At 40.9% G+C, this 24,383-nt stretch overlaps 2 protein-coding genes across 4 annotated transcripts; one reads left to right on the forward strand and one right to left on the reverse strand.

Annotated features, from left to right (window-relative positions):
- The first annotated feature begins 415 nt into the window (after nucleotides 1-415).
- Nucleotides 416-12,466, forward strand: plcd1a (phospholipase C, delta 1a). Of its 2 annotated transcripts, none has more exons than XM_029528698.1 (15): nucleotides 416-591; nucleotides 3,191-3,349; nucleotides 6,229-6,457; nucleotides 6,578-6,707; nucleotides 6,806-7,034; nucleotides 7,137-7,338; nucleotides 7,938-8,082; nucleotides 8,181-8,333; nucleotides 9,177-9,326; nucleotides 9,440-9,596; nucleotides 9,695-9,811; nucleotides 9,911-10,089; nucleotides 10,488-10,623; nucleotides 11,253-11,402; nucleotides 11,647-12,466. In XM_029528698.1, exons 1-15 carry the CDS (start codon nucleotides 561-563, stop codon nucleotides 11,733-11,735), a joined length of 2,256 nt encoding a protein of 751 aa, XP_029384558.1. In that variant the 5' UTR covers nucleotides 416-560; the 3' UTR covers nucleotides 11,736-12,466. The 2 variants fall into 2 exon arrangements, with proteins under 2 accessions (XP_029384558.1, XP_029384557.1); XM_029528697.1 differs by lacking the exon at nucleotides 416-591 and adding an exon at nucleotides 1,124-1,561.
- Nucleotides 12,260-24,187, reverse strand: vill (villin-like). 2 transcript variants are annotated; one of them, XM_029528695.1, is made up of 21 exons: nucleotides 24,143-24,187; nucleotides 22,932-22,970; nucleotides 20,428-20,511; nucleotides 20,228-20,302; nucleotides 19,900-20,096; nucleotides 19,415-19,523; nucleotides 18,963-19,073; nucleotides 17,966-18,171; nucleotides 17,783-17,861; nucleotides 17,592-17,690; nucleotides 17,207-17,360; nucleotides 16,562-16,662; nucleotides 16,340-16,477; nucleotides 16,076-16,234; nucleotides 15,615-15,794; nucleotides 15,356-15,501; nucleotides 14,768-14,912; nucleotides 14,290-14,478; nucleotides 13,927-13,995; nucleotides 13,414-13,737; nucleotides 12,260-12,904 (listed from the first exon to the last, which is right to left on the reverse strand). In XM_029528695.1, the coding sequence occupies exons 1-21, from the start codon at nucleotides 24,185-24,187 to the stop codon at nucleotides 12,791-12,793; spliced, it is 2,763 nt and encodes a 920-aa protein (XP_029384555.1). In that variant the 3' UTR covers nucleotides 12,260-12,790. The 2 variants fall into 2 exon arrangements, with proteins under 2 accessions (XP_029384555.1, XP_029384556.1); XM_029528696.1 differs by lacking the exon at nucleotides 24,143-24,187 and having other exon boundaries at nucleotides 22,932-23,028.
- Nucleotides 24,188-24,383: the final 196 nt, after the last annotated feature.

Raw genomic sequence — 24,383 nt, forward strand, 5'->3', positions numbered from 1 at the left:
TCCTCTACCAGTTGATCATTAGGTATACAAGGAGTTACATTGAAGAAGCAAGTATGCATACCACACTATAAATGGCAGGTGTGGATCAGGATGGGACAACACCCTGAATAAAAGAAAGCTCTGTGGCTACCAGATTGCTACATAACATTACAAACAACATCAGGTTAATGCATATTTAAATAAGGTTCTGCACAATAACACAATAATATCAAAGTTTAATCCCACACGTAGGTGTTTATTCGCATGTCTGTGTTGATGGAATTCTATCCAAAGGTGTAGTTTCCACTGGCAGGAAGCTGAATGAAAGTCATGAGAGAAAACACAGTGGTGTACTTGTTAGACCGGTGTTGCAGTGGGTGTGGGCTCAGAGAGCATATAAGCGTCTGATGGGCTGGCATGAACTGTGTGGGTTGGCTCAGAGGGGGACACAGATTGGATTTTTCCCTACACAGGACAAACAGCCAGTCTTTATGGTGGAGATAATTCCTATCACAAAACACCAAGTGTAACGAGAGGAGACTTTATCCTGTGCATGGTGATTTATTCTGCTTGAAACAAGAATGGAGGCAAATGGCACAGCTGGGAAATCTGGTGAGTGTTGATTTACAGATCAATTGACTGACTACATGTACTCTTATCTGTTTCAAGGTGTTTGAACACTGACATAATTTGTATCTATGGTGTCACATCTTGGCTTTATAAATGGAAATACAGTTTGGCCTGCTCTTATCTTCATGGCACCTGAGATTTTGTTGTCCAAAGTGAGTGTGTGCATTGATGTCTGGGGTGGGAGTGGATGGTTTTGTGTGTTGTCAGGACAATATAACATGTCATACAGCAACATTATAAAGCATATTGGTTGCACAATGGCCTGTATTGACTGTCAAAAGAGTCCTTTCACGGACAGGATCTATGAGGACAATAAAACATTTTATGTACAATCAAAGAAGTTTCAAACTGCATTTTTATGTCCTTTTTATCACAGGGTGGCGCTAGTTTGCAGTTGAGTAGTTATGCGAGCATTCAACAATATAATAAAGTGAAGTCTACTAATTTCAAAGGAATGTGGAAGTGATGACAGAAGCAATCGCACACAATAGCAGATAGCAACAGATATGCACCATAAAGGCTTTTTAATGTCGCCCTTCGTATTCAATTGATTGTCTGAAAAACAACTTGAAATGAGACTCAGTTTAGACCGTAACTCAAACACCTACATGGGGCATTGGAGCCAGTCTGAAGTGTGCCAGCTCACTGGCTTTAAAAGACATTTTGGGAGTGAAGGTGGGACTAAACAAGCCTGGACAGACTCTGCAGCGGGGAATAGCGGCTATAATAGAGCAATATATGCGTGTGGACCCGCCCCAAGGCGGGGGGGTGGCTGCTGCTTCTCCTCCACCTCAGAATTAACACCGACTGGATTTGACTTGGCTTTAACTGTAAAATAGAGCTGGTCCATCCATGTCTTGTTTTCACCACCGTCCCAAAAGGACGCAATCCGAGGAGCTGGCTTTCCAGGAGCAGGTGAAGAAAGTAGCCCAGGAGAACGGGAGGCGGCTGGGTGAGTGTCCTAAAGGTGTGGAGGGGGCGCGCCCTGTCATTACTGGGCCAGCACGCACGCGCGCACACGCACACGCATTCATACCTTCTGTAGAGACTGGTTCTTTTATAAACAACACAATTCAGTGATCTCTTGTCATGTGAGGAAAAGTCTCTGGGTCGTGTAACTTTGTCTCTCTCGTCGCCCGGAGCGATGCATTCTTCATGTTGGCTCACAGACAGGAGGTGAAAAATGTCACCGCAGACCCTAAATGTCATTCAAACGGAAGACCAAACACAGGAAGTCGTCTAAACACGAGAAAAGCTCGAGCTCTGGTGTTTGCATTTCACTTCTGAGGGCAGCAGCAGAGCTTCCTCGATTTCTCGGTTATTTCTCACAGAGACAGCAGAGCTGAGCAAACAAGTCCAAACTGTCCCAAAAGCTCTTCTTGGCAAACGATACTTACTTAGGGATAAAACCTGTTGCATCTTGTGTATTTATTTTTTTCTAAATTAAGCATTCCTCAATCTGACGTGAAAAGTTTCCTCAAACTTCAAACTAACATTTATCAGCAAGTTGTTCCTGAAGACTGCATCATTACTTCATACCACCTAGACATCACTCAGCTGAGCTCCTGTCCCCCTTTTGTCTCCCAGGGTGTATCCAGCACACTGTAGGATTCAACATAATTTCTTATCCAATGATGACACAGCAAGAAAAAAATTAAGCAAAGGTCATCAGATTCTCAACAAAGCCCTTTCAAACTCACAAAGTGACTCATTTATGATTTGGGAAGTGTTACGAATCATTAACATTTTCTGCTGTGGCCGTCTATTCGCTCTTCCTTAGAGCACAGTCAGCCAAACGTTGCTATGGCGAGAAAAACTTGGAAAATGAGATGGCAGTCAGAGAGAGGCTGGCACTTCATGCAGAAGGAGTGAAGCTTCCAGCAGAAAGCCCGACTGAGAGAGGCAGTGTCGAGGCTCTGGAGCTGCTTTGCCCAGCCCTGTGACTCATAACCAGCCTCTGTGAGTTAGTGGTGCAACCAAGGAGGGAAAAAAATGTCTGTAATGTTATGATTCTGCCCACAACTCACTCTCACAGTCCCAAATGAGTGGATCTTGTTATCCCCAACTGGCCTTTGCCTACTGAGGAACATCAGTTTTCTGTTACACTCCGCTCTGCATGCCATTTAAACTGGTACAAAAAATGCTGAGTGCAAAATAATTCAGTCCCTCCCACACCCACATTACTTAACTTTTGCACAGATAAAAAAAAAAAAAAAACAACAACCAAAGATTGTGCTGCCAACACTGTCCTTTGAACTTTATATCGTGTCAAACATGAATCATGCTCTCAGCAGATGTCACCCACCCCTTCTTAACAGAAAGCAATAACTTACTTGGAATAGGATGGATTTATGCCAGAAGACTCAACATAAACTTCAGGTCATTGAGAAGGAACATGGCATTCAATGGAGCTGACTGGTATGGTAGTCATGCAGCTCATTGATGGTGTTTATTTATGTTCAGATTGGTATTGAAACCTTGATGAGGCTTATTTACTTGCATTTTTTTACTTTCTCTGCAGAGACACATCTTGCAATGCTTAACACTGCGACTCAGCTGGTTTTATAAAAAATATGTGCAGGTTTGGAGGGAGATGCAGATCTCCAGTTCCTGCTGATCGGCGGGGAGTTGATCAAGATCCGTTCCCGCTCCTGGAAGAAGAACCGTCTACTCAAACTACAAGAAGACTGCAAGACCTTTTGGCATGAATCCCATAGAATTTTCAAGAAAAGTCACACCTGTGAGTATCAGCTCCTGCTAGTTTGCATGTGTTGTTGCTTTATGTGGATCTGTGTTTGTAATTTAAAGCTCTCTTGCCAGATATCAGCAATACGTTTTCTTGCCTGACAACACAATACAGAGGATAAATAAAATCAAATCAGATTTATTTGTATAGCACCAAATCATAACAAAGTTCCATCAAGGCACTTTACATATAGAGATAGATATTTCCATTCCATTCTACCATGAATGTGACACGTACAGGACACATAAATGAGAGGAGGTGGTGGAGCGAAAGCGTCTGTGTTTCCATGTGTTTGGAGAGAGATTATTTTCCAGTCCTTTTACCTCTGGTTGGTCTAATCTAGTGACAGCTGCTGCTACCAGTTCTGATAACCTCTGACAGAGCCAGAGTTTTAAACAAACACAGACAGACAGAGCAGTGTGTCTTAAACACAACAGAAACAGACACACGGGTGTGACCAAGCAGTGGACAGTCATGTGCCAAAGCGCTTTTTCATAGGCATTTCCTTGTTTACGGAAATAGGCTATGTGTTTTATTGCTTTCCTGCGGGATGCAACAGGCCACAATTACCACTCAGCTCTAAAGGACTTAGGCAGAAGGTAAAAGAGAGAGTGGGAGGACAGCACGTATTGTTTTTGTATGAGATTTACCTGCTGTTGCTGCATTGAAGCAGATTTTGTTAATGTGAGCAATGTAAATGTTTTTCTGTGCAAGTTTATTCTTTGACCGCATGTTCCTTTTGGTCTGAGCAGCTGAGTCTTTAAGTTGTCTGTAGTCTGGAACAGTCTTTTTTCCCCCCACACAGTGACAGCTATTTGCCCAGACAGCATTTACACACATGCACACATTGTGTACACACTGCCAGGCTGATATGAGATAGATATTTCCATTCTACCATGAATGTGACACATACAGGACACATGCCCTTCTTATTACTGTGGTTTGTTACAAAATCGTTCATAAATTGAACACGGCAACAATAACTTTATCAGAGCAGAATTTCACTTAGTCACTATTCTTAGTTATATTCAAAGTGCTTGGTTAAATATGTGGTTTTTGTTTTGCATAACTTCGCTCCAAATATAGTCTAGTGCAGGAACCCGAAGTTTATTATAAACCTAATGTCAAGTTTATGCACACTTTGACAGAGCAAACTAACCCTTATTAAAGCAAGAAACACTGTCTTTGCTGCCGAGTTTTGTCTTCTTCCTTTGAGAGAAAATAGTTTGAGAAACAGCGGCACGAACTTTGTCGGGCAGGGATAATCATCCCTTTGTGTGAAATTTCATTTGGCATTCAAGCAATGCCTGTGTGACACGGTTGACATGTCTTGGACATTGTTGTTGGTCTCTCCAGATGGGATTCTCTGAAACAGGTCCAAATTCACAGCCCTAAACTCCTTCACAGTGGTCTGTTGTTGTTGGGAATAACGTGAATACACAGATTAAACTAACACTCCTCTTCTGCTGAGTGCTTTCATGGTATTTTGTTTTTCCAGCACTCAGCTGAGTGTACGCCCTACAGCCTTGGGTTTTTTTCTATTCAAGTGCTGACCTTTAAATTCATTCTGCCCTTCGATAAGCTCTGAATTTCCCAAGAAGAATCGTTGCACTGGATTAGACTGTCCATAAAAATTAGAAGGTAGTAATACTGATTGTAGCTCAGTTATAACATGTGATAGCTCAGCTAAGCTTGCAGTTTTTAGTGTTTTGTTTGAAGGGAAGTCGTTGTCATTTAGCGTGATTACATCATCCGTGGTCATGCACACTCTTCCGTACATTAAGCCGCCCAACAATAGCCCCCCCCCCAATAGTGTATGGGGAAAAACTGGCTGTGTGCGCAGAGACCTTCAGTTTTTGTTCTCTTTGTTAGTGGCTGTCTGAAAAAAAAAACAAACAAAACCAAAAACAGACAAAACATATATAATTTAGCGTCAGAATTGCAGATTACACGTAAATCTGTTGCGCAGGTGTTTCCATGGGATGTGTTTGGTTTGCCAAAGAATCCAAGTGTCGAACAGAGAAGACATTGCCAAAGACATCTCTTCTCAGCCTTTCTCAGAGGGATCGTAACCCTCAAAACTATTTAGGCCAAATTCTTGAAGTCAATTTTGGTCAACAAAATTCTGGATGAGCCTTGTGTTATGTAACATGTTTATTATATCCATGTTCAACTGTTGGAAAACACCCAGTGGGCTTGAGGGACGGTACCACAAAATTAGATGTTTTTATCTGTTGTCGTCATGCTCATTGTGAATGAAGGCCACAGAAGGGAGATACCAGACAGAAACAGAAGCCTCCTGTTGATAAGATGCAAAAACAATTTCTGGTGCCCAGTTTTGTGCCCATCAAGACAGAAAGTCTTCTGCGACAAGATACTGTTGCATCTTAGATGGAATTATTAAATTGTGGTGCTAAAAATTTATTTTTAACATACATTCTTAGCAATGAGAGTCTTTAAGCCGTAAGATACAAGTGCAAGTATTTTCCTTTTCTGCTTAATGGCTTAAAAATATGTATCCACTGTAGAAACCGAGATACATTATTCCATAGGATAACTATAGGACAAAATGTATTAAAGTAGACTACAATTGTTGAATGAAAAAGCTGTCATTTTCAGATTTTTAATAAAGTAGTGAAACCACTGGAGGGTTCAAAAAGCAAATAGCCAAACTCAATTTAACTTGAAATTTAAAGGATCTCAATATCGTCTCTGACAGTTAGAATGTGATGAAGTATTTTTAGACTTAGTTTTCCTTTAAGTTGAATTGGGGGCTTCCAACTGCTATCCCCAACAATTACTTAACCAAGCCACAGTGATACGATGAGGTGGGTACACAATTTCTAACAATCTCTTTCCTCTTACTCATGCAGTCTCCATCGATGATATTGATTCAGTGCGCATGGGCCGTCAGTCTGAGGGTCTCAATAAGCACACTGACCCGAGTGTTGAAGACCAGTGCTTCTCCATCATCTTCAAGGGTAGCAAGAGAAATCTCGACCTGATGGCACATACCAGGGAGGATGCAAAACAGTGGGTGAAGAGTCTGAACAAGGTCATCAGCAGCATGCGCAACCTCAACTGCCAGCAGAAGAGCGAGCAGTATCCTTGAGACATCGATAATTATGTTACAGATTTTTTACTTTGTTCTTTATTAGTTAAATGGGGTTCCCAGGCTTTGTTAGAAGTCTCATAATTGTCATCCTTACATCTAAAGATCAGCTGGATCATCAACTGCATGCGAAAAGCAGACAAGAATGATGACAAAAAGATGACCTTGAAAGAGCTGAAGCGCTTCCTGCGACAAATAAACGTTGAAGTTGATGATACTTACGCAGAGGAAATCTTCAAGGTGAGTCCTTCACAGAAAATACATTCACTTCCTATATTTCATCCTCATTTAAATACACTAACTAACTTAATGGTTGCGTAATCCTGCATGTTCCACAGACATGTGATAAATCCAACTCAGGATCCCTGGAAGGCTCTGAGATCAAGCATTTCTATGGCCTACTAACTCAGAGGGAGGAGATAGATGTGATTTACGGGAAGTATGCTCAAACTGAAGGTCAAATGAGCGCCAAAGACCTGCTGGACTTCCTGCTGAAGGAGCAGAGGGAACAGGTGTCCATGGGGGATGTTCTCAAACTAATTGAGAAATACGAGATCGATGAAACAGGTTGGATTAAATGAATAATCCAGTGAGCTTTGACTTTGATACGCAACTCTTATTAATCCCCATATTACATCTTATTCGTCATGTCTGTCTTCTGTTCACCAGCGAAACAGAAGAAGCACATGAGTAAAGATGGCTTTCTGATGTATCTGCAACATGAGGATGGATCCATCCTCAACCCAGCCCACAAACGTGTGTACCAGGACATGAGCCAGCCCCTCAACCATTATTACATCTCCTCCTCCCACAACACATATCTGAAGGAAGACCAACTCAAAGGACCCAGCAGCACAGAGGCTTATATAAAGTAACTACTTTTACCAATATGTTATAATTAGGTTATTTTAGAGGAGTTGACAAGTTCTGGGGCTAAACGCAGTCCATCCCCAGCTTAACAGAGGAAGCACTGATTGCACACTGTGGCAAAAAAAATGCAAGCTGTCAGTGCCAAATGTCAACATGGGCAGTTGAAGGTCATGGTGACCTCAGAAAATATGGTTTTGTTCTTGTAAATACAATATCAAAGGAACCCCTTCATCCCTTCACATTTGGTCATTTGGTCACTGATTGAACAAAATGGGTGTTAAGCTGTAACGCAACAATTCATACTGCAATCATGACAAAATGTTTGTATTTTCTATGACTATGGATAGACAGGGAAGTAACCTCAAAATATTCTGAGAGATATATAACTGAGTATGTCAAGTTTCAAGTGACTTCCAGTGTCTGACCCAATATTTAAAGGGTCTTTATTAAGTACCACCATGAGAGAAGGGAGCTCTAACACCAACTCCTCTTTGGGGCGAGTGAGGTCCCAGAGACCTTGGAAATATTTCTGTAATGTGAGGAGGCCAATTGTGATATAGGTGGTGTGTGGGTGTTAATGAACGTTTTTGCTTCTCGCAGAGCACTTATGAAGAGCTGTCGCTGCGTGGAGCTGGACTGTTGGGACGGGGCTAATGGAGAGCCTGTTATTTATCATGGCTACACACTCACATCCAAAATACTCTTCAGAGACGTCATCAAAGCAATCAAAGAGTACGCCTTCAAAGTATGTCTATCAGGCTACTTCATTTCATTTCCTAATGCTCTTGTTTATACAGCTATGGAGAGGCTTCACCCTGACTGAGTAACTGTTTCCCTTGTCAGACGTCAGACTACCCAGTGATCCTGTCCCTGGAGAACCACTGCACCGTGGACCAGCAGAGGCTCATGGCCCATCATTTAATCTCCATCTTGGGTGATGCTTTAGTCGTAAAGCCTCTGGGCAACACCATGCCCACCAACTTCCCTTCACCAGAGGTAACCTGAACTTACTGCAACACATCATATTTATTGGAGTACGAGCCTTGTTCCAAACGCCCTCCCACATAAACGCCAAGGGAAGACCACACCTACAAAATTCCACCTAATAACTAACTGTGCCAGGTTTTTTGTTTTTTTTTTTTTACTTTCCTGTTTACTTTCAATTCACTATTTAATTTGTCTTAGAAAGGAAGTTGATTAGATTGAAGAAAGGCCATTATGCCTTCTCATTATGTGAGCAGCAAATAAACACAGGGGTGGAGCCTTTGTTCCACCCCGTGTGCATTTTTTATAATTTTTTTTTAAAGGATTTGTATTTTATTGGGTTGTCTCGTTTAGTACTCTGAGTGCGGAAGATTTGACTTGAAGACTTGTGGAAATTCATTTGCATGCGAAAAGTATTAAGTGCCAGACATACACAGCACACACTCAACTGGAACTGGTTTGTCTTCACACACCATGTGTTTACTGTCCTCATTTTTTCTTATCTTCCTTTCCTCTTTTAAACTTTGTTGTGGTCAGCTTAGATTTGTAGAAAATTGTCCTCAACATGACAAGAGATACAAAAAGAGAGGGGGAAATACCAGACTGCACTCAGTGACATAACCAAGTCCTTGTGTGCACTCGTTTAAAATCTGGATGGATATTTCAGGCATTGTTAGCCTCAAAGGAAATTATGATGCATCCATTACACAACATTTTCCTTTTCTCTAGGCAGTGGGAGCAATGGCATGCCATGCAGTACTTAAAAGTATCTTCAAATGGTGTGTTTAGAAACTGCACAAAACTAAGGAAAAATAAAATAAAATAAAATAAAATAACTATCGGTTCTGAGTGCAGGAGTTGAAAGGCAAGATCCTCATCAAAGGGAAACGACTGAACAAACTGGACGCTGTCTTCACCAATAACAACACCATCGAGGAAGAAATGGTGTCTGAGGAGGACGAGGCTGCAGACTGTAAGGAGAACGGACAAAAAGCCAAGCCAAAGGTGTGCTGAGTACTCATTCATCATTTACCGTTGAATAAACATTACATTTCAGAACTCATGTTTCCTATAGAAGGAGCAGACCATGCCTGAGCTGCTGTCATGTGTTCTTTCAGAAATCAAAGATCAAACTTGCCAAAGAGCTCTCGGACCTCGTCATCTACTGTAAGAGTGTCCATTACAGCGGCTTTGAGCATGCCAAAGACAACCAGGCTTTCTATGAGATGTCGTCCTTTAAGGAGAGCAAAGCTTTTAATCTGGCTGAAACGTTAGGTAACAGCTGATCTTATTGACAGGTAGAAAACCAGATATTTGTTGTCCCAGAGTTGTAGTGTGTGTTTCTAAATGTGTGTGTGTGTTTTTGTTTGCAGCGACTGCCTACATACATCACAACATGGACAAACTCAGCAGGATCTACCCAGCAGGCTCCAGAACAGACTCTTCGAACTACAACCCTATGCCCATGTGGAACGTCGGCTGTCAGATTGGTACATTCCCGTTAATATATGCAGAAATCCAGCCTGTCACACTAATATTACATTTTGAGTAATGATATCGCCTCTTTCTATTTCTGACATCCTTTGTAGTGGCTCTGAACTTCCAGACTCCCTCGAAAGAGATGCACATTAACCAGGGAAGGTTTCTGCCAAATGGTTTTTGTGGCTATATCCTGAAACCTGAATTCCAGAGAAGCTTCTCCTCCACCTTCAATCCCAACAAACTTACCGATGGGCCATGGTTACAGAGGAAAGTCTTCCATATAATGGTGAGAACCTGAAAGATACAGTTTTCTTTTAAACAAATTTATGTTTATGTTCAGTCTTACTCGACAAACTTTACATGTATCACTTGGGCGCGAGAAAAAAAGTTTAATTCTTAAACATATTTACAAATTTTAGTTTTCAAAATAAAGTTTAATAAGATTTCCTGGTACACAACTAACCACACCACAATAGAAATAAAAGTGCAGAACAGAAACCAGTCAAAGGGATATGAGAGGAGCGGAGATTTGAAAGTGTGGGCCCAGCCTTCAAGATAGTCACCTACTTTTTACAGTGTCAAGAACAGATTTAAGCACCACAGTGTCAAAGCTTTAAAAACAAATGCAGTGGAATACAATCCGTGACATTTTCTCTGTTTGCATTTTGTATCCCAATGTAACAGATCATCTCAGCTCAACAGTTACCAAAGCTCAACAAGGACAAAGCCAAGTCCATTGTAGACCCTCTGGTAAGAGTGGAGATTCATGGTGTCCCAACAGACAATGCCAGCAAGGAGACACACTACATTGAGAACAACGGTAAGCATTAATGTCAAGTTTTACCCGAGAACAGGTCGAGGCCCAAAAGCAGAGTACAGACAACCAGGAAGTGAGTGAGGAAAGGGGATCCAGGAGGTCCAGGACGCAGGGCGGGCATTGGCTGGGTTAGGGGGACCCGTGCTGACAAGGCAGGCAGACTGGAGAATCCAATTCCAAGGCTGACAGAGTAAACAGGAACAGGGAGGAGGCTGGTGTGGGCAAGGGGGTCTGCATGGTGATAACAGGGTGAATTCAAAGCAAGGCAAGTTCAGCCAAAAGCGCACCAAATGTGAATCAACTACCTGGCAACAATAGTGAGGAGAACCAGGGTTCTGACTGCAGGGTGGGTGAGGTGATCAGGAGCCAGTGTGCTGGGTGAGTGGTGATTAGAAGCAGCTGGACACACCCAAGACAGGCATGACGGACAAGACAGCCAGCGGGAGACGAAAGAACCACAGAGGGAGGGAAACACCGGGAAAACACTAAGAACTCATAAAGGTGGAGGGGTCGATCATGACACAACACGATTCTTTTTCTAATCTGTTTATAATCAAATGCTCAGTTTTTTTCAAATCAAATTTCATATCAATAGTCAGCATCGTCAACTCAACAATAATATGTTCCTGCAGGGTTCAACCCCATGTGGAATGAGCGCTTCCAGTTTAACATCCAAGTCCCAGAGTTGGCCATGGTGCGGTTTGTGGTGGAGGATTATGACTCAGCATCCCAGAATGATTTCATCGGGCAGTACTGTCTCCCACTCACCAGCGTGCAGAACGGTAAATAAGTCCAGATGTTGAAATATTGAAGTGTTTCACTATTTAACAGATAATCAAGTGCAAAGTGGAGACAACAGATTATGTAGTTGCTAGGACAAGACACCCAGCACTATCTGCTTTTCATATTTACTCATGATTTATTTTATAGTTTTTTTACTTTTCAAAATAAACATTGTTCGCAGTTCAACATAAGTCAGACTTTGCTTTGCTGAAGAGGTTAAAATCTATTTCCCTTTTCCTCCAGGATACCGCCACGTCCCATTGCTCACCAAGAGAGGAGATGCCATCAGCTCGGCTGGACTGTTTGTGCACCTCATGCTCATAGACGTCTAGTAGCCCCGCTTGTTAAAAACTCAGTCCAGTTTTGAAGCTAAATGATATAATTCAGATGAAATACTTAAAAAGCATCTTCATGGATCATTTTGTAGTCTGCCAAGCAACAGCCGTTTTTTTTTTTTTTTGAGAACATGTGATAACAAAACAAGAATGAGTGAAAATGTGAATGAAAGAGCTGTGAAAAAGCAGTGTAGGAAATGATTTAAAATAAGTCATTAAACTGTTTTCGTCATAAAGAAATACAATCATTAGAAGATTAATGTTTGAATTTCTGAAAATTATGTTCATATTTTACTGATTTCCTTTATACTTCCATTCATCAAACTTAACATAACCCATGTAAACATTATATTTGTCAAGCAACACACTCGAAATGTTTCACTGTTAATGCCTCTTCTGAGTAAAACAAACTTTTAATTCAAAAATTCTATTACTGTTATTATATATATCATTATTTTTTAATATATATATATATACATATATTAAAAAAAGAATTAAAAATGTGGTATGTGAAATATATGAATCTTCTGTGTTCTGAATTCACTTTACTAAGTATTTTATGTCAAGAAAACCCTAATATTTCAAATCATACTTTATTTGTATTTTTTACAGTTTGATGTACAAAAAACTGTTTTTCCATGATAAACTCCTTGCCATTAGTGCCTTCAGTGTCTCCCTTCAGCATTTGCACTAGCTCATAAATAAAGCTACTACAGTATCTGGTAGAAGATTTTGTGTATTTATTTATAATATGTTTGATTCAGCAAATGACAATAGTTACATGAGAATACACGATCAGTGTATGATGACATTCAAGCATAAATATAGATAAAAGTATAAAGCAACAGTTCTGGTGTATCTTCCTATCAATTAGGTTTTGAGAAAGTGATTTAGTAACAATCATTAAGGTTTATATTTCAATGCAGCAGCTTTAATCACTATATGCTTGAAATGGTTAGAAATATTTTTATTTACTTTAAAAATACTCTTGACGGATACCTCTATCAGTCATGTCTTTCTCAGTGACAGCTAACATGCTGTTACTGCGTTCCTCAGAAAAGTCCTGCTTTTTTCTTCAAGTCATTCTGCCTCCACTTGGGGAGACGCTGGAAGTCTGAGCGACTTGTGCCAAGCAGGTTCTCAAAATCTGCATCAGACAGGTATGCCTGTAAGCAGATCACACAAGAGACAATTAGACTGGCTCCTACTGTGCTGACAATGTTAGTGCATCGGATCACACATCACATTTTAGGATAACAAACCTCCGGTGGGAGCAAAACAGCGCCAGTTAAGGAGACATTCTAATTTAGGGTCACATTTGCTTTGTGGCTCTGTTTTTGGTTGCTATGTGCGTCTTACAGCTCTTTCATAGCTTGTTTTTATGCACCTCTAAGTGTGTAATAAGTGTAGGTGTAGTTTTGTGTGGTTGTTTTGTGAAAGGTGAGGGTTGAAGTGTTCGCTAAAGTGCTTACTGTACAAAGCAATTACAGCTATAAACCATTAAATAAAGTTTGGAAGTATTATATTTGGACAAAATGTTTGCCTCAGTATGCTCTGCAAATGTAATACCAAAGGGAACAAACAAAAAAGCTTGGATTTGGTTGGATGCGACAGATGCATTCACACCATGGCACACAACACATGATGATTTCCATGTCCAGGGTCCTGTACCAACCTCTCTCTGGCTGGCCTCCACTCCCTTTGGCAGCTCGCTGGGAGACTTGTTGATGAGCAGATCTGGATCCATATACATCCCAGAGTTTCCAGCAGAGGGAGACATGCCACCATCAACTTGGGATGATGGACTGAAGCTCACAGAAGGGGACATGTTCTTAGAGGACTGGACTCTCTGGGTGGACGGGCTGGTGGGAGTAGAGGGTCTGGGGGACCAATCGCCTCCATGGACCCTGTAAACTGGGGGGGAACTCACAGGGCCACCTGGAGCTCGGTATCCACTCCCACTGTTCCCAGCAGGACTCAGACTGGAGTTATTCAGGTCCTGCAGGCAGGAAAGGTGAACTTGTGATATCATATTTTTTTCAGATTTTCAAATTTACATATCACATTTATGAGGAAACATCAAAAGTCTAAAGCAGATTCATATCATAATTAATTCCACTGAACACATTATGTGGTTGATATAAGTACAGTTAGTGAATGAGATTTAAGATTTGCTTCAATCACTTACAACAGTGATCTGTGAGAGAGATGCAGCACCACTCAGCTTTTTTTTCATCTCCTCATAGGAGTTGCCTCCCTGTTGAGAAGATCATTGGAGCCAGGACTGCAGATTAGTTAGCATGCAGGGTCTTCATCTTCAAACAATCCTAATGTCTTTGATTTCTTTGTACACACAAGATTATTCATAGCATTCATGTGACATTTGTGGCTTGTGTCATAATCATTGTTTAGTGTGATGGAAATGTACACATACAATACAATAGTATGAATAACGAATAATGAATTTGTAAAACCTTGATTATGCTGCGTTGGTCTGTTAATAATAGCATGGCACCTCCTGCTGTGATCAAAGAGAGACTATTAAACTCACGCTCCACTTATGAGGATCCCATGCGTTAAACCAGCCAGTGAAAGTGGGTGGCTCGTACCCCTGTCTGACAAAAATGATGGGTGTGTCGGGGTCACGGCCTGCAGGGTGGGTCCTCAGGTATTCTTGTGCACTGTTCCACGCCTCTTTGGTCTCGTGCTTGTTGGCAAACTTTCCGACCCACAGGAAAATCTGACGTCATTTGAAAGAAAAAAGGTTAGTTTAGCATAAAGACTGGAAATAGGGAAACAACTAGTTTCTCCAAATGTGTAAAACTTTCTTTCAACCTCTTCCTTTCAGTGACTTTAAATTGTGACATATCTCACATTTTGGGCATTTTCATCCAATAAAAGAGCTATGCCACTGTGCCACTAGCATAAGTATGCACAGTACACTTATCAAAATGCTTCTCAAACACCAACATCCTGTTTGCTATTTGTTTCATAGAGGTAAAAGGTCAAAGGTCCCTTTGACCTCTCACCTCCTCCCAGGTGTCCAGCAACATCACGTCCTCCTCGTCCAGGTCGCTCTGGGCGAAGTCGTCCACCTCGGTCATCCTAAACTGACCCGTCTGATTGGAGCATTCAAACAGCCGGGGGCTGTGAGGAGGCTCCTCCCTCTGCAGTCTGAAATTAGACGGACATTTTCCATCAAAAATCTGCGTAATCTGCTTTGTTTACACGTGTGTGTATGTGTGTGAGGATGGGGCCGTGCTTTATTTAACTGGCTTTGGATGACATTGGGAATATTCCACTGACCTTGATGTAAGAATAATCCATGCAGATTTAAATTTAAGCATATTAATGGTTCAAAATATGATTAGATGGCCTTTTGAAGACTGAGCCTTGTTTATAGTTTATTATTTTCTGTCTGATGTAAAACTACATGGAATAAAAATTACATGCAGCGTGTCTATCAAGGAGGAGAAAAGAACAGTGGTAATTGATAAATGTTTTTCAATGCAATGCCATAAACATACAGGAGTGCCTGTGTTGTTCTGCATAGTATCACACTAAAAAAATGACAAATAAATTGATTAAAAGGTGCGATGCCACTGCTGTCTGTTTACCTCTTGTCACTAGCATAGGGGGCCTTTCCTCCCAGAGCAACCCAGAATTCAGCTGGCTCCTGGCCCTCCATCACCACCTGCTTGTCCTGCCTGGACAGCACATCAGACATCGCTCTCCCCATCACCCTTTCATCACCACTGCAGCCCTGGATGAAGACACACATACACACAGATTCATGTGAAGACACAAACAAAAGCTTTGGGGCTTATTCTGTCAGGCTTTTGCAGCCTGTAATGCAGTTTCATATCACTTGCTCACCTTTCCGTACCACAGATAGCACACGTGATCAGTCTTCAGTAGGAACACGTCATTAGTGTTCAGAGACGAAGCCCTCGCCGGCACTTCGGTGGCCTTGGTGTTCAGCTCATTAGTCCCTCTTACCTGGAACAGCCTGGCACCAGCTTCAGGGTTTACTACACCTGGGCGCCCTGTACCTCCCTGGACCCACACAAAATGAGATGTGTAAACTTTGTCATTCATTATTTTTACCTTTTTCATTTCACTACAATTTTGACATGTGTGCATTTTTCTGAGACTATGCTTGTTACAATGCTTTTCTAGAGCACCACCCCCTCGAGAAATTAAATTTTTTTTCTTGCCATAACAGTCGTAATTCCTCTAGATAATTAATGCACCGAAGGCAAAGACCTTTTTAGGTTTTCTAAAAAATGTGAGATAATATCAGTTTGAGTTTTCCCTTTCAGTGTGAAAAATCATACCATGAAGATGATGAGGTTTCCCTTGAAAATTGCCAGGAAGTGGCGCGGCTCCTTTCCCATGATCACTCTGACCTGGACCGGCGCTCCATTGTATTTGTTATCAATATTGACTGCCTGGTATGCACATGCAGTGATCTCATCTTTAGTTGCATGGCGGCCCTGGTGCAAGACATAAAATGATGTTCAAGCAAAATCCCTTTTTTAATATGGTTGAACCGAAACAGAACCAAATTAACGTTTTGATCTGTATGCAATGATGCCAACCTGCCACATGTAGAGGATGTGCTGCTGCTGGTTTGATCTTTGATATGTGTATAACACCAAGTAGCAGTCTCCTCCGTAGAACTGCCCGTAGGTGCTCGGATTTACGTCAGCCAGTTCCAAGTTCTCGATGCGCCACACCTGATGAAGATAGAAAGACAGATCTTGACACCATTCAGACTACTGAAGGAAGCCAGTGCTCTGCTGGTTTATCGGGATGTTCACCTTAACGTCTCCAGATGCATCGTCCACCATGCGCTGCTGTGCTGCCAGTTCAGGACGTGCATGGAGCTCCATCACATCAAACTTCACTTGGTCAACTTTTGCTGTATGAATACCCAAAATGTTCAGAAAACTCAGTAAATCTTATACAGATGATCAGGAATTGTATTACTGTAAATTTTGTTAGACTTTTTTTTACACCAAACGAACTGAAGTGCAAGTGATTGCTGTCAGTCTAAGTTGTTGCGACTGTCTCTCCTTTTGTTTTGGTTTTTTTCTTATGGACTGATTTTGTGACAAAAAGTAGCACTGTACAATACATACTCATTAGGAAGCAAGGTTTTAAAAAGAACACACTGAATAAAAAACAACTGGACAATAGGGATAATAACGGACAGACAACAACAGAAACAACGAAAAGAAGGGGGGAATATAACACAATCCTAAACATCTTGTTTCATAGTCTTAAATTGGACATTTTTTATCCATAGACTGACTGATCATTATCAAAAATACACTAGAAATCTAAATATCCCGACCTACATAAAACCTGCGAGCACTATGTATGATGTGTCTAAATGTGCCTTAGTGTATCACAAGGAAAATATTCCTGATGATGTGGGTAAGACAGAGCTTTGTAGAGGTTACCTATCTTTCCCACACTGTGGGTGGTGCCCAGACCCTGAGTCTGCCCTTTATCCCTCCAGGATTTGAACAAGTGCTTGAACATCGCCGACTCTCCTCCCTCCGTCATGACCTCTACGGTGGTGCTGGACGGGTAGTTCTTGGCTTTAATGTAGCCCTGGAAGAAAAGGTGAGTGGACAAGAGCAACTTCCCTGAATAATACATTTTAACGGTTTAATGCAGGGATTCTGGCACATGATAACCTTGATAAAGGAATTATTGATATGTGGTATATACACATAGAAATATATTACCTAACTCTGTCAACTTTGTGAAGTGCTGATCTAATGTAATGTATTGGTCTGGCTTGGCCTCTGATATAGTGTACATTTAATTCAGTAAAGCTACCATTGCTCTGTTCAGAGCTTCCCGTCGTTCTTGCTTGGAGGCCAGTTTGCCTTTCCACACCATCACACTAGAGCCGCTCTGGTCCACGATGTAACAATCCTGACAGCACAAGAAAAAACATCACTGAGTCTAGACCCGTTTCCCATGTGAAAGTATCAACTGAGCAAGTTTGAAGGATAAAAGCCAATTACAGAGGAATGCAGCAGGTCTTGTGTTAGAGGCTGTGTGGCAACTTCTTGAACCACTAGATTCCCACTATTTTCAAAAACACTGGGGAGACAGACAAACAGGTTTACGTTACTATTAAATGGCCAAAAAAGACACCCAATCATCTGACTATTGTTTCCAATGGATGAAAGAGTACTGGTGCTCACTGGTACAGTCTGACGTTGGTTTTCTGCACCTGACCAGGTTTTTCGTCAGGAATGGCGTCCTTCAGATGGCCAGTTCTTTGGCCCAGCACGGCCGTCATGACCTTCATCAGCTCTGGTGAGTCCTGCTCATCTCCTCCCTCCACCACGCCAATCTGAGCTCGACCTCCTCTCTCCCTGTCACGGATATCCTGAGCCAACAACACTGCCTAAAGAGAAAGGAGATATGAAGTCAAGTAAGTAAAATTGTGTTCAAAATAATATTTTATAATATTGTCTTACTATTATAAAAAACCCATTTAAGAACTACAGTATGGAGTGTTACCTACTTTATGGACACATAAACATAATTCAAAGAAAACATTTGCAAGTAATCACATACTTCACTGGTTCAGAGTCATTAAAAAAAACAAGATGGAAAGATTTTCATTTCCAACACAGAGGAATGATCTATGAATTACACAAACGACAGACAGGAAAACAACTTAATCTCTTTCAGATTTTCTCATATATTCTCTGCATTTAATAGACATTTCCAGACTAAAGCTTAAGCATTGCTCTCATTACATTTCAGTGACTGGCAGTTTGCGGCATCTGGCAACCATGATGTTGTTCTCTGTGTTTTTGATTTACTTTCTTTGATTTGTACGTGATGGGCTACGCAATGATTTACGTTTGCTGATTTGGTACATGCTTTAATCTAAAGCAATTTACAAGTTATGAAATATATCAAAGACAGTCAGTTACATTACAACATTCGCAACATTTGCAAGCTATTCTCACAATTTAGCTTGTAGATTCAGCAGTCTCAGTCTCTCCTAAAATATGATTTATCATATTTTGTATAATACTCTCCTCTGCTCAAATGTTAACACATCAGTTATGCAGTACTGTAATAATATCAAACTCTGTACAATGAGTAATTTATTTTCTTTCATTTTAGTTATTTATTTAGTTTTTGCCTCAAGTGCTCTTGTGACTAATTGGAGAGGAAAATTACCTTGAGCTTCTCTCTCCTGTTGCTCTGGGGGCCGTTCCACTGTACAATGGCTTTTCCCACATCCAGAAGAAATATATCTCCGTTGTTAAAGCTGTTCCATGACACCTCCACCTGCACAAAGATGTAGAGGCTTCCGCATGATACAGGCTTATGTAATAATTTCCCTTTATTCAAATGGATAGTTACCATATCATAAAATGCTCTGAGAGGAAGAAATGTTGTTAACACAGGAAAATAGATATCGCACAGCCAAAGCAGTTCTTGGGGCAATTAACACACTGCTTTGACAGCTATATTGAAAACCATACCATCATTTTTTGAAGAGGGAGTGCCAACAACCTTTGTAACACAACTGTGTGAAGTCTGTGTTAGTTCCAGTGGGAAGTACCGGGCACACACTACCTCCCAGTCATTAATCTCCACCATGGCCCTTTATACTCCTTTCTATGTACCTCTGTTGCTGTGACATTCTTCCTCCCTTTGACGTGCAGCAATCGCAGGACATTGTAGGCATTTGTGTCAACATGGCGGAAACCTGAGGCAACTCCACCCTTTTTGTAGCTGAGGAGAGATCAGTATAATGTACATGACCAAAGTTCAAATGTAATAAAAAGAGCCAGCTAGTATGATGCAGTATGAATGCAAAAGCACCTGGGAGGATTTTTGTTGACTTTGAAATTTAGCTCATGTAAGCATGAAACAAAAACACAACTGGAAGTTGAAGAGTCAGTTCGCTGGGTGAGAGAAAATAGTGTTCTTTTTATTTTCTAATCCTCAACAAGTGTAATTTGTGTCATAATGATTTCATAGAGAGGGATTAGTGTTGTAAACCATGTCTCAGGAAGATTACAGCATAAGTGTGTGTGTGTCACTCCTACTCATTATTTGGTCGGCACCAACTTCTAGGTCACATACAAGCTTCTTTTCCTTGACTCACATGATGCCATTTCTGAAGTAGCTCCTGAATCGGGGTGACTCACTGCCCTGCACCTCCCTGTGCTGGACTGGACTCCCACCCAGGTACTCGTCCAGCTGGGTGACATAGATGGCAGCTGCCCCTTGCTCATCCTGAGAGGAGGCCTTTCCTATCCAGTAGTGAATATCAGTTGACTGGCCCGAGCCCTTCTCACTTATCTGGTATCAGCAAGAAAAACACGGGAGACACAGATTGAACACGTCCTATCCAGACATGCTAAAGTCACATGCCTTCCTTAATGCTGGGCCTTGTTGCAGCCTCTTGGGAAAACAACCAGCATTGTACTCACATACAGAACAATGTAACAGTCTCCCTCAAAGAAGTTACCGAAGCCTTGTGGTGGAACAGGCACCATCTGCATGTTCTGAAAAACGAAAACATGCTCAATATTATGAACTCAGCACAGCGGACCCAATTTAAAGTAGAGCTGTGTCACCAGTGGTGCCCACATTCATATTCATTTGGCCTGTATGGTATTTATTGACTCACATTGATGGTCCATGTCTGAAGGCCAGGCTTCCGGGAGACGTTTTTGAAAGCATCTTGATTGTCATCGCTCATCATTCTACTGAACTGAAACATAGACTCATATGAAACTGTGCTCACACTGAAACTGCTGCTGTACAGTTAAATAAAACAACTTAGTATTAGTCTTATTCAAGTCCGTATTATTTAACTTGTTGCAATATTTTGTGAAATAAAATGGCTTTAGATGTTTAATTATACATTATATTCACCTGGTAGACATTATTTCTGTCAACGCTTTGCACGGTTACAGTAACTGGTGTACAGATGGGGTTTAAGCTTTGTGCTAAATGATTACATGTTAAAAAAAAATTACACAATGAGAGCAATTAAAGTAAGTAAGTAAACAATAGGAAACTAAAAGAGCAAGCTGACAACTCTGATTTTATTCCTTTCTCCGGTCCTTATGTCAAATATAAATAAAAATAGGTTACAGTAAAGAATATAGTTTCTACTGAAACTCCTCACAATCATCGCTCAGCATGAAGCGTGTTCTATCTTTTCACTGGAAACAGATGTCTCTAAAGTGACACATGAACCACTTTGAAAGATTGGATCACTGACAGCGAAACACCTATAATCCCCTGATGAGTGCCAGCTTGATGCCAAAGCAACATACAAATTCGGCAATCAGCGCCGCTTTAACTGCCTCTTAACTCAGATATCAGAAACAACAGTACTGATGAACAAACACGTTGTCATCTGCTGAGCCAAGATAGAGGCTTAGTGGGGATGCTGTATGGAAACAGGCGTGGTGGGATATTACATACATCCCACGTACAAGTGGAATATATCAGGAATGCAAATGCAGTGTACACCTGGTGTATTTGTCAACAGCTCAAAGAACTGTGGTTACAGTTACACTCCAGAGAAACAATCAAGATATAATTCATGACTTATATTGTTCGATACTTCAGAGTCAAATCATTGTCAGTAAATGTCTCACTGGGCAGTGATTTATGGGTTGGGCGATGTAAGGTGTGGTTAGATTGATCCAATCAGGTGTGCTCCACCAGGATGTTAACCACACCCTTATCTATGCACTGGTATGTAGTTCATCAGATAAAGAGGTGACACACACAAAGCAAACACAAACTAGATTGAGATAAATATAATGATGATTAATAAAGTGATGTGGTTTTGCTCCTAGTTGGACAATCCTTCGGATCTGACTGGTGGTATATGAGTCTGAGGAAGAGAGGAAGACTGTGTTGTGCTAAAATAAAAGTACAAGAGCTTAAGAATTACACAAACGGCCATACATGTAGCATGGATTTATAAAACTTGGCAGCTAGTAGCAGTGGCTAATGTTAAACACTGTAAGCTACCAATCATATCTGGGCCAAGTGAGGCTGTTGCAATGGAAGTGCATTGAAAGGTGTTTCTTATTAACTCAAGTGTTGATTGGTAAGATTGTGATAAATGGTTGATGTCGTCTGTTTTATTTTAAAGCTAAACAGTAACCTCTGCTCTTTTTTTAATGGTAAGTTATTACATTCTTTTTTACATATCCTATGTTTTTATATGCAAATTAGCTTCAAGCTAACTGCAGCATGATATATCAGATTGTAGCCTGTTAATATTCTACACGGTTTGATTCAAAGGCATTAAACGTATTTTAAAGATGCACTAATTAGCCCCCCTGAAATCATTAACCATTCAGTGGTTAATTTATTAGGTGCACAAAGTACAGACCACACCCATGTCCATTACACACTTCAAACCATGGTGACAGTATTTCTTCATCAAATTGAACCAGGTTGTATAACTGTGACCAAAAACTAATAATTTCTTAAGACTTCTGATCTCAGTGGAGGTGATTGCGATCTAATAATCAATAAGAGTTTATTATCTAATTCAATCGCCCCAAAATTAGATGAAAAGGACAAAGAGGATCTCTTTTCCTGGCTTTGCTTGAATTGTCTTTTTTATTATTTTTGTTTGACTGACACAATGACATGGCCACATAGTGCTGCTTAGTGCCATAGTGCCAGCTATAGCTGTATCTTTGGCTGTAGTGGCAACTCCCTGTTATAAATGGAAGCTAACTATTGTATTTTGTAATTTGATCCCAGTCAAAACAGATGAAAAAACTTGAGCAAATAATTTTTCAAAAGATATACTGAGGACCAGCATTGCATCCATTACTATAACAGGAAAGGCCGGTTTCATAATTCAATTCCCTTAATTAACCTGCAGTGACCACTGCCTCAGCATACACAGTGAGGTTTGTTAATGCTCTAAATACACCCCGAAACCCATTAATCTCTATTTCCATCCTTAAGATGTTCATCTGTAGCTATGTCTAAAAACACTATACTTGGTCTTGTATGAACAAACATTTTCACCAAATATGATAATAAACGTATTATTGCAATGTTTCAAAATACATGAATGGCGAAAAATATAAAAATAATATATCAAAATTCCCGGGAAATATGTTCCAAAGGTAAAATAATGGCTCTTACCTTGTGTTGGGTCTGGCGAAGTGAAGGCCTGGCTGTCTCCTGAAATTTGTGGAATAAGACTGGTGAGGTGAATTCGACCTTATGGCTTTTCTTCCTGGGTGCAATGTGGTGTGGGTGTGTGTGTGTGTGTGTGTGTGTGTGTGTGTGTGTGTGTGTGTCTGTGTGTGTGTGTGGCAGGGAGGGAGGAGTGGATGTATTTATTTCCACACCCAGGTCTGACCACAGCTGCAATTTCCTGCTCTGATACTGACTGTATCACAGCCTTCAATGAGCCTCTTCATGCATTGTGTCCAAGTTCTGATGTGGAGCCACTGGCTTGATATTTGGATGAATGGAGGGACTTGGAAAATGCAACGAGAAACCAAGACGCTTGAGGAAAACATTTACGATTCCTGGGTTGAGACGGACTCAAGCCTCACTTGTGGACCAGGTTTTAAGTAGCCAGCCGAATGTTGTGTTTATGTTGGAGTGAGCCCTAAGCAGCACAGTGGGCATTACAGGAGCCACTTGACACCAATTATTCATTTCACAACTGATACAACTAGCAGATGGGGGAATTGGACTCAAGGAGCTCTGAGTGATATTGGAAATGAATCAGAGGTTTTTTGTAGCTAAATCTCTCGTTCTGTGCCTACTCACACAGATACTCAAGGAGAAACGCTTGACATTAACGAAGGTTTACAGCTCTGGGCTTTGATCTCCCAGAGGAAAAGGCATTGGCAGCTTGGGTTTGCATTTGTTTGCTGACTGTGGAGATGCATTTACACACTAAATTCAAAGGGATTTGCAAAAAGGGAGAGCCTTTTTGCAGTGTGTGGATATTAATCCTTAGTAAACTCATATATATAGATACAAGGGAAATACGTAATGTGTTACTTGCTTTTGCAGCTAATGATAACCTTGAACTACAAAAAAATGGAACATTAGAATTCATACTAGCCTGCTCTTATAAAGATTGCTACCAAAATCCCCAAATCCTACCGCTGTTTATACCTCAAACATTTCCAGACATTGTAAAGAATCTATAAAATTCTTTTTTTACACAATGTCAGACCATGAATCATGAATGAGGCTCCTTGTTGATGTTTTCTGTTCAGGGATGCATCTAATTACACTCTTTGCCACACATTTCCTCCAAGGCAATCTTAAAAACAATGTTATGTAGCCAAACTAACTTTCTTCAGAACCAACAACTGAATGGTTTCACTTACCTTTGACCATGGCCTTTCATTTTTAGATTTGGTCCTGGACTCCATCTTTAAAATATAATCATTTCAAATAACACTAGAACAGTACAGACATTGCTAAGGGACGAGTGAAAAGTCAAGTAAAAAAAACAACAAAAAACTAAGCAGAAAAGAAGAATGCAGGCTTGAACAATGGGCTCTGTAATGGTTAATCCACTGCTGCAGTTCAAGTGACTGCAACGTAAGCGGAAGCTAAAATCTCACC

The sequence above is a fragment of the Echeneis naucrates genome, chromosome 20 (genome assembly GCF_900963305.1).
Source record: "Echeneis naucrates chromosome 20, fEcheNa1.1, whole genome shotgun sequence".
NCBI classification, from domain to species: Eukaryota; Metazoa; Chordata; class Actinopteri; order Carangiformes; family Echeneidae; genus Echeneis; species Echeneis naucrates.

What these genes read in the sequence shown, in the direction of transcription:
- plcd1a (XM_029528697.1), top strand. Translation starts at nt 1,462, where the DNA reads ATGTCTTGTTTTCACCACCGTCCCAAAAGGACGCAATCCGAGGAGCTG. An exon ending in AGCACAGAGGCTTATATAAA is followed by an intron (nt 7,339 to 7,937) that starts GTAACTACTTTT and finishes TGCTTCTCGCAG; the next exon opens with AGCACTTATGAAGAGCTGTC. An exon ending in GAACGTCGGCTGTCAGATTG is followed by an intron (nt 9,812 to 9,910) that starts GTACATTCCCGT and finishes CATCCTTTGTAG; the next exon opens with TGGCTCTGAACTTCCAGACT.
- vill (XM_029528695.1), bottom strand. Translation starts at nt 24,187, where the DNA reads ATGGAGTCCAGGACCAAATCTAAAAATGAAAGGCCATGGTCAAAG. An exon ending in ACCAACGTCAGACTGTACCA is followed by an intron (nt 17,862 to 17,965) that starts GTGAGCACCAGT and finishes CTGTCTCCCCAG; the next exon opens with TGTTTTTGAAAATAGTGGGA. An exon ending in ATGCATCTGGAGACGTTAAG is followed by an intron (nt 16,478 to 16,561) that starts GTGAACATCCCG and finishes TATCTTCATCAG; the next exon opens with GTGTGGCGCATCGAGAACTT.